General features: G+C 39.1%; 1 protein-coding gene across 1 annotated transcript; it reads left to right on the top strand.

The window, feature by feature from the left end:
• The first annotated feature begins 772 nt into the window (after window positions 1-772).
• Window positions 773-10,389, top strand: LOC126380168 (cubilin-like). Its single transcript, XM_050029441.1, has 4 exons — window positions 773-932; window positions 5,910-6,044; window positions 8,089-8,214; window positions 10,004-10,389. Exons 1-4 carry the CDS (start codon window positions 881-883, stop codon window positions 10,060-10,062), a joined length of 372 nt encoding a protein of 123 aa, XP_049885398.1. The 5' UTR covers window positions 773-880; the 3' UTR covers window positions 10,063-10,389.
• Window positions 10,390-10,468: the final 79 nt, after the last annotated feature.

Genomic DNA, 10,468 nt, shown 5'->3' with positions numbered 1-10,468 from the left:
TTGGTGGTTGCCCCAATCGGCACCATACATACTTGACTTTAGAGAACTTAGTTAATATTATGATGACATTTGCGCGAGCTACATTATATGCCTGTGCATTTGAATTCTAACTCGAAGTTATGAAGTCGCAGCGAGCAACTAGATCGTCATCAAAAGCTGAAACTTTTGACAGATAATACCACGTCTAATTAATATCGTCGCCGACGCGACGTCGCTAATGAAACTCTGACATTATGATCCTGAACATCGTTAAACTTGCGTTTTCCTAGAACTTACCAAATAAATGCCAGTATTAAATGTAGAGAACTTCAGAAACTTAGTAGATAGGTAAGTAAGTTACAACCAACTCTAATTGTTTTTACACGTCTAAAATATAGTTATTTTGTCGTCATTATAACAGAAAATAAAACAAGAAAAAATTTTAAGGTACAAAGATGGTTAACGGAAAATTTAATCAAAACCTGTTCAGCATTCAAACTATTTCAAACATGGACCCCTCTAGTTAAAAACACCCGTCATTGTAAATCGGACATTCTATCTACCTAAGCACGGCTTAAGAGCTCGAGATGTACACAGTAAGTAGTGTCGTTACTCGTTACGATATCGACTATCGATACTATCGATAGTATCACATACTATCAATAGTATCGATGGTATCACAATTCAATAATATCAATAGCATGGATAGCGTCTATTACACAAAAATCAGTCGATAGTATTTATACTATCGAGTATCGATACCGTTTATATTCAGTATCGCAACACTGAGAGTGAGTAGAGGGCGCGAGATAGGGCGCAGGCGCGATACCGCGGGCATTCACACTCAGTGGCAGGAAGCGATCTGCGTCTGCGCCCCGGCACATCACATTCCCGCTCCACGATGCGCGCGAGCACGGCCGCACTACTCCTCATCACCTTCGCCTGCTACGCCTGTAAGTACCTATTTTCACCTAGCGATTGTATTTAATTTTCTGTTTGCGTTCTAGCCTTAAATAGTGGAATAATTGTGCCTTCAAAATAGAACACTGAATTTAAAAATATTATAATTTTATAAATTGGTTCAAAAACAGAGAGAGGCTTATTTAATTACAAAGATTTGACGCGTAGTTGAATAGGTATTTATTTTCATGGAAATGCTATTTTTCACTGATTTATAATAACATGTTTAGATGGTTTTAGTAAACCAAAAACTATCGGATAAACATAAACTTGTTTGTTTCGTTATCTAGTATCAGTACAAAGCTTCCTGTTGTCGACAACGCTTTATTTGTGTGTAACCTATCACCTTTTAGACTTACCCGATGAGATAAGAAGGAAGGATATTCTACGATAAAGCGCCTGCTACCACCTTTCACGATAACCTACTATTCTTTGTTTTTCTATATTTTTAACGATTGTTTATTTTTAGCTTAATCAGAGGCATAGACTCAGTACAGACCCGGCGAGAAATGCGCGGTTCTTGCGCGGTAGCATGAAATTATTGAAACATCATATCAAAATTGTTTTTTTTTTTACGTTATGTTTGTGTATAAACTGTTGTTTTCCTTGTATTTTGTATATACATAATGAATATATAAGTAGGTACGTAGATATTATACTTATGCCTGTTTAAGTCTATTTTCTATTTTTGGAGATTTCTCATTAACATTGTTTACATCTATTGTCTAGATCTATAGTTATTATTTTAATCTTCCTAAATAAAATAAAATAACATAATTCGAATGAAGCTGGGCAGATTCCTAATCATTTGAAAACAATTCATAACTACGATGGTTTTGAGATAAAATAGTTTAGTTAAGTATCTAAATGGATACCTAATAGATAACCAAACTAGCCTATATTGCGATTGTATTAATAAGTACGATGTTTATGAGTGCAATACGAATGCGTATAAGTAGTATTGAATAAAGCCAATGTTATCAATCACTTAGTCAATAATTTAGTACGCACATAGATTGGTGTAGGTATACCTAAATATCGACAGCAATTTGTAAGATTTGAATGTAAGCAATTTGAATGTAATATATTAATCGCAATCAATCAATAAGCCGTTCACTACTCTGTTATGAATTTCTGTAATGAACATTTTGAGATCTCGCTTTTGAATCCGAATGGAACCGTGGTAAGATTAAGACTTCATCCTACCAAAAGCAATAGCAACCCAGCCGAGGCAGTTTGAGCGTGGGTCTGCGCAGTTGCAGCGCAGCTGCAGAGCAGTTCAAATACGTCGAATTTGGGCACAAAAATACAAATACTTACAAATATACAGGAAACACAACATTGTGGGAGAATAACTTCTCCGATACCGACCCAGCCGGCGTGGTCGGCGATTTCCCTTAATCAGCGCTTATCGCTATCGACCCGCTAGGGTCGATTAATTCTTTCACTTATTTTTTTCTCAGACGACGCCCTGAGCCGAGGTTCGCGCCCAACTGGGCACCCTCAGGCCTGTTGTCTTAAACGTTGTACCGGGTGAGAGCCTTCAGCGCTCCCCCTTTGTCCGGCCAAGTAGTTAATGCCATCTGCGGCAAATCACGTTAAAAAAAATGTGGGAGAATATTGCACGGCAATTATGGCAACTGAAATGCCCTCGCGCTGCATCTGAGCTGCTCCTGCTTTGGGTGTGCCCAAGCCTTTTTCCCGTTGCGCTGCTAACGCCATACCAGTGTAGAACTACACCAATAGAAAATTTGAATTTTGCAACAAAAATCCGCGCTCGTTTTATCTATAAGTAAATAGATAAAATTATTATCTATAAGTAAATGATGCCGAGAATCGAATTAATTCAAGTTCAGATTTACAATCCGGATACAAAAATTGTACTACTGAGCTTCGGACTGGTTAGTATTTTCTTCTTATCGTGTCGCTGGCTAACTAAATAGCATCGGCCCAGAACTTGGCAACACGTATGGCGCTATCTGCAGGGCTCATCAGAGTAAAGTATTGAGTTAAATTTTAATAATCTCACATCTTAGTGTCGGCTTCTCAAAAACATTCCATTACATTTCCCATCTTTTGTGGACCACAGCTCTTCAGCCAACTTTGCTCCACTTGTCTTAGGTAATCCGTCGGGTTTACTCGGTGCATGGGTAACAACCCAAACAATACCCAGTGGTCGGGTTCTTAAGCATGTTTAACAGGTTCTCAAGCAACAAGATTAAACCCCATTGCCCATTGATATATTATCTTTACCTACTTAATGTTTTGTCTATTCTATTCCAAATATTTCGATCGGCCTCCGTGGTCCAGTGGTTAAGCGTTCTGCTTACGATCACGATCGGTGGGGATAAATCACAAAAATCACTTTGTGATCCCTAGTTTGGTTAGGACATTGCACGCTGACCACCTAATTGTCCGAAAGCAAGATGACCCATGCTTCGGAAGGCACGTTAAGCCGTTGGTTCCGGTTACTACTTACTGATATAAGTACGTAGTCGATACTTGAATCACATCAGGGGCCTTTGGCGGCTCAATAATAACCCTGACACCAGGGTAGATGAGCCTGGTCATCCACCTCACAACCCACACGAGAGAAGCGTGGCGTGGTCCGCTGGATAACTATTCATATAGAATTTACCTATTTAGGTTATTTAGGTGTGCCCAGCAGAGGGACGTATATAGGCTGTTTATGTTATGTTTATGTTAGGTTATATGTATACGTATAACATGCAGAAGGCAAGAGGGAAACCACTGCCCTATTTTTCCCTAAAAAAGTAGCATGGAAAATGCTGCACCGACAAGAGCGTGGCTATTAAATTGATGATGATGATGTATGTGGGTCGTTCTTCTTTTTTATCGACAATAAAAAGACATTTTCTCAATTTATAGGATTTAACATCTTTAAAATTATAACGGCATTAAATATTTTAAAACATCATATAAAGATGTGTCTGTAGAGGACCATTTAGAGGTTCTCTTTATCTTGGTAACATACTTTTCTTTGTAGACACATTCCAAAAAATATTGTGACAGAGTGGTCCTTTTCATCGGAGACAGCATTTTAATTTACCACTTTGTCACAGAATTTTGTGAAAAACAATCAAGCTTCTAAGGACTAATTGAGGAACCGATTAGTATTTTGCTTGTATTTTGAGTATAATAAGATAACTATATTTTTGGACAATGGAAACATGAAACAAAATTCTAAAACATAACTTATCAGAAGCAGAACGAAGGACAGATCATTGTCGATAAAAAAGAAGAACGACCCATATAACATAATTATGAGGTAGCAAGATAGTCGTAAGTAGGTACATTGATGTATAATAATTATGTTACTATAGTAACACACTAGTTACTTATATAAAAACATAGGTTGCGACTATCTAACTGGACAGATACATAATGTTGTGGCCAGATCTTAGAATTATTTCATGAAATGGTTATATTTCATGAAATAGAATATCACACGTTGGCCACATCATGATGTAGTTTGACCAAAACAATGAACACAAAACGTTTAACGATATGAACAACTAAATGCATGATTACTTGATGATATGGCCAAACGTTGGCAATCATATCGTAAAACTAGTAACATTATCCGCTGGTAGTGGCGCTGGTATCGCTTATATTTAAAACTTGATTAATATTGTAATGAATCAATGTAATTGTACAATTTTCTATAATAAGAAATGAATCGATTTCGCATTTTTATTACACCACATAGCATGGACACCGCCTACATTAACGATATGGCCAAACAATGATTGAAATATCATTATAATCAACGTTTAAAAACGTTGACGTTTCAACTATATGGGCAACTTAAGTTGGCTATTTCATGAAATATGACCATTTCATGAAATGATCGAACACATGACACATCATGAAATGGTCAATGCTACGATCTGGCCACGACACGTACATAAATTCATGCCCGTGATACGTCTCACAAAAGAATTTTAGGGTTATCATGAACCTTATGGTCATTACACCATTTTGTCACCACATAGTTCGGTCCCGTTAGAGAGTAGCTTACATAACCCAATGTTACATAACTATCATAATTATCATGTTACGATTCTGTATTTATTATATAAAATTTCGATGGCCGACTTCAGTGAGTTCAAATGGTTCAAACTATAACGGAAGCGAGCACGATAAAACACATCCAGCTTTGAAATTCCCGGTATCCTAACAAGATAGCGAGCAAAGCTGTGCATTATGAGATATTTCACATCAAATAACATACACATATAGTATATAGTTACTTGTTGATAATACTTCTGAGGACGAACGATGGAAACTTTTTAATGAAAATTGCAACTGCGAGTGTTATGAACGTTGCAGTTTACAGCGATTCCAGCATGTCACATAAGAGTTAGTTTCAATTGGAAATATGAAATATTCTGCTACTATTCTATATATTTATTATTTTGCGACATATTTATTTACCTAAGTATCTATCTTAAGATAGGAATACGTAAATAACGTAGACCCAGTGGTTTTTTTTTGACGTGACTTATTGTAGATTTGCCGCAGATGGCATTAACTACTTGGCCGGACAAATGGGGAGCGCTGAAGGCTCTCACCCGGTACAACGTTTAAGACAACAGGCCTGAGGGTGCCCAGTTGGGCGCGAACCTCGGCTCAGAGCGTCGTCTGAGAGGAAAAATATTTGAAAGAATTAATCGACCCTAGCGGGTCGATAGCGATAAGCGCTGAATGAGGGAGAGACCCAGTGGTGTAATGGTGCTCCTGGCTTGACAAGAGCTGCGGGTTCAAGTCCTGTCCGAATCAGTTTTCTTTTCGATTTATTTTCTCTTTTTGAATGTCAAGTCTGTTCTTGTGTCCTTATTACATTATCGCAAGTTGCCTTCATACCTAACATACCAAAGGGACCTACTTTACACAAAGAAACGTCTGTGCTCTGAGGGAGAACAATGTACTTATGTGTTTATCTGCAGTGTGCGCGAGGGCATGTGAGCCGGATCAGACGCAGAATGGGTGCAAGATCTACGGTGCGGCATGCACGTGTGGCTTCGGCTGCAAGACCGAGTACATCTACCGTACAAGGAGGGACTGTCTCGACGCTCTCAGAGGTAAAACGTATTTGAGTATTTTGAGTAGGTACCGTGAAGTATAGGTTCCGGCAAACTTCTTGAGCATCGACCTTGACTGCGCACAACCGAATTTTAGATCTCTTTGGTGGTGCGGTACGGGGCGCGGGGGCGGGTGAGTCCCGCATCGACCGGCTATTGGTAGATCAGTCGATACTTCCCCCGCGCACTCTGTCTTCGTCCCTTTGACTCCCGAATACACTTGCGTGCAGTGAAACTGTCACGTTTTTGTTATTGCTCTTTTGTTCGTTTTTTTTTGTTATTACTCATTTGTTTAAGTTTAAGAATTTAGCACGAGGTCTATATGTCTACAGATCCAAAACCTAGCACTAGCTCTGGTATTGCTGGTTTCAACCTCATGGAAGGAATATCATACTTACGTGACGATTAGTTTTTTATTAAATATAATAATATAAGTCTTAATAAACTATAATAATATAAGTTTAGTTTTATTTATAATAATTGTTTTTTTTAATGAAATTAAGAAAATAATCAAAAGTTCATTTTTTTGCACGGAAGTGTACGTGCGCGAACTTTCCCCCACTACGACACTCGATGCTCAAGAAGTTTGCCGGGAGTTATACCCGCATTTTGGCGTTGCCAACGTCGATTCCCTCTACAGTATGGCGCGACGGCTCGCGTCTGTCAATGCGGGACTTTCCAGGCTACTTTCCCAAAAAACAAATAGATGGCGCTATACAAATTCGGCTTCGTTTAACATTCTAATTTCATAGATAACAGACATACCTACTGTTACTATGCATCTTCTATCTTTATATTAATGATGACCCTTGTCATTTCAACCAGGTACAACACATCCACCGCCCATTATTATTCTGACCAAAATAAAGAGAAATAATATAGGTAGCAAAATAAATGTATACAAAGTCTGATCCAAATATCAAGCAACACTGCATTTTTGAATATTATGTACCCGACCAATCCGAGAATCTGGATTCTGGACTACGCCATCTCTTTGTTTTTTGTCCCCCATTACACACATTGCCATAGGTAACTTTGGTCGACAACCGGTGAATGAAAATGGGTACGTAACTTGAAAGTAAAACCCAGTCTATCAGAGTGCTGGATGACGTCACGGGCCACGACTCTTATTTTATAAATGATTGATTTTATCAAATATGATATTGCATAACCTCCTCCTCATCTTGTCAAAGCGAATTTTCCGATCTATAACGTCATTACGCCGACGTCGGCGCCATCTATCTTTTTTTTGACGTGACTTATTGTAGATCTGCCGCAGATGGCATTAACTACTTGGCCGGACAAATGGGGAGCGCTGAAGGCTCTCACCCGGTACAACGTTTAAGACAACAGGCCTGAGGGTGCCCAATTGGGCGCGAACCTCGGCTCAGGGCGTCTTCTGAGAGGAAAAATATTTGAAAGAATTAATCGTCCCTAGTGGGTCGATAGCGATAAGCGCTGAATGAGGGAAATCGTCGACCACGCCGGCAGGGTCGGTATCGGGGTCCTGAAGTGTTTGGTGTCGCGAGCTGATTGGCTGCCTCTATGGCTAGAGTGATAGGGTCGTCGGGATCGTATATTACGTCCTTCGCGCCATCTATCCGAAACATGACGGTCTCCGTGGTCCAGTGGTTGAGCGTTGTGCTCACGATCCGGAGGTCCCGGGTTCGAATCCCAGTGGGGACAAAACACAAAAATCACTTTGTGATCCCTAGTTTGGTTAGGACATAACAGGCTAATCACATGATTGTCCAAAAGTAAGATGATCCGAGCTTCGGAAGCCACGTTAAGCCGTTGGTCCCGGTTACTACTTACTGGTGTAAGTACGTAGTCGTTACATGAGACATGTCAGGGGCCTATGGCGGCTCAATAATAACCCTGGCACCAGGGTTGATGGGGTTGGTAATCCACCTCACAACCCACACGATAGAAGATCCGAAACATTATGTACCTATTTCTATTTCTTCGACCTCACAATCAATACAAGCCAATGTGAAAAGAAGTACCTAACAGACAATAATATATGTCCTAATTTAATCTTCAGAGAGGAGCTCGAATATCTGCTACCGGATGCCGTGTCTGAGAGGGATATGTATTCAGACGGTACAGGATCCAGGGTTCACCTGCAAATGTGAGGGCACCGGCTTCTACGGGCGCCGCTGTGAAAAAGGTCAATTTCATATTTGTTCTCAGGTACTACGGTACCGATTCTGCCAAGCACCAAATTAATTTGCCTTTAATTTGACAGTCCCAAACTAGCTGTATTTCTTTCTTGCATAAAGTGTAAGTAAGGGATAGCAATATATTTAGGGTTGTCAAAATAAATTATAGTTCTATCTACAAAAACTGGAATCGCTGATGTAGAAGGTAAACCCGCCAGGCTAAAATGGGACTTCCTGGCGCAATCTGTATTTCAAAAACTATAAATACAAAATCATACTTTGGTGCTAATTCCTGCAGACGCCATCTAATTTTATTTCAAGTTATAGGTACCTGTCATTTTCTTATCCATTGAAAAAGAAAGGGACGGGTAATCGACATGCATAAAATTTATAGAACACACGTCAATTTTAAGCAGAAATCGAAAACAACCGTCTAAAAATTTTACATCGGCCAATAACCCGACAGAGTTAAGTAGACAGCATGTCAAACGGATTGCATACCAGCGAGATGCCTATTTTATTCGACCGGGTTATTCGTTTTAAAATTATATTGTTGACAATCGTACGTCCCTTTCCCTTTCGGCGGATAAGAAAATTACTGGTATAACTTAAAATGAAATTAGGAGGTGTCTGCAGGGATCGGGGCAATTTGCTAGGTATACATACCACACCTTAGCCCATATCATAATTTACATAAGTGAAACTGTGGTCAAAGGTTTAAAGTAAATTAATAAAGACGCTTGTGACCCGTAAAGGGAGGGCAGCATACCATATAGCATATGCCTGTATCCCCGAGGGGGTAGGCAGAGCCACGAGTAATGAGAAGACTACTATGTCCTAAGATGTGGAACGATATGGTGACAGGTGATCAATCCATCATCATGTTAGAAATGATACAATCCCTTTGTCGGTTTTTACGACAAGCCCTAAAGATAAGCAGCTGAGCATAACCCAACAAAGCATCACAATATCCCCGAAACGGCAGACAAAGATGTATAGTGTATACACTCACTCTTCGCCAGCTATATCTAAGTCCCATGTAATTGAAGCATATTAGTATTATTGGTCCATATTAAAAGAGCTCAAGATCACGACGCGGCTCTCCTCAATATGCCGGAATCGTGCCCTAAGCTTCTTCGGACATATTATGCGGTCTCCGAAGCACAGTCTGGAGAAGCAGATCATCGTTGGGCAAATGGATGGCAAACGTGCGCGAGGAAGGGCGCCTACGAGGTGGTCTGACATTGTGAAGAAGACGGTGGGCGGCAGCATACAGAGGGCGGTCCACGCAGCATATAGCCGTACCGAGTGGAAAACCATAACCTGTGGTCGCGATCCTCAGCAGTGAGGGAACGACGAAGAAGACCATTATTCGGCCCATGTCCTGTAGGGTTAACATGCGCAATGTGATAAATTTTAGTCACGGTCATTTTATCGATTCTGACGATATAATTATGTCGTTTTGTCGATTGGTGCTAATATGTGAACCCAAATAAGACATGTCGTTCTACCTTTACAACTACCAAATAGTAGTAGTTGTTTATCAAAGTATAAGCCAGTTAAAAATGATCAAATATCAATCTTATTTCTTTTTGACTTATTTTGGAATTATAATTACGAAATAAGTAACAATGAGTACGACGTTTAATCGCTTTTATTAACCATGTTACACATTTTCCATACAAATTCAAAAGTAAATGTTTGTACTGACGTTTCATAAAAATCATGTCATGAAAGCAAGTAACTAAAAATAGCCTAAAAACAAGCTCTAAAGTGGCCTATTTAATTACGTTTCAGCTTGTCCGACGATCCCCATGCGCGGTCTGGTGTTCCCTCACGAGTGTGTCGTCATCTGAATCTACAATTTAATACAATTACTATTTATTTAGTTATTTAAAGGCTCAGCTTTATTTAAAAATAAGGAAACTTATATTCTAACGGCGTATCCCCACTGATGTAACAATTAGTTATATAATACTTTATAAAAAGTACCTTAATGTGCACTTGTCCTTAAATGTGAAACTATATTAGCAGTAATACGTAAGAAAAAAGATTCCTTGTTCTTGTAAAATGTTATATAACAAATTAACATCAAATGGATGCAAAATAATTTCAGTAAAGATTAACAATGTTACTATTAGGAACCTACCTACTTAATATATTAAATCAGTTTGAAATAAAAACATGATTTCATTCTATCCTGCAAATGATTTTCCTGAGTAGCTACAGATATTATAAAATAGATTGTAATAGGTAATTTTC

This window comes from Pectinophora gossypiella, chromosome Z (assembly GCF_024362695.1).
Source record: "Pectinophora gossypiella chromosome Z, ilPecGoss1.1, whole genome shotgun sequence".
In the NCBI taxonomy this organism is placed as follows: domain Eukaryota; kingdom Metazoa; phylum Arthropoda; class Insecta; order Lepidoptera; family Gelechiidae; genus Pectinophora; species Pectinophora gossypiella.
This window is presented reverse-complemented; position numbering and strand designations above follow the sequence as displayed.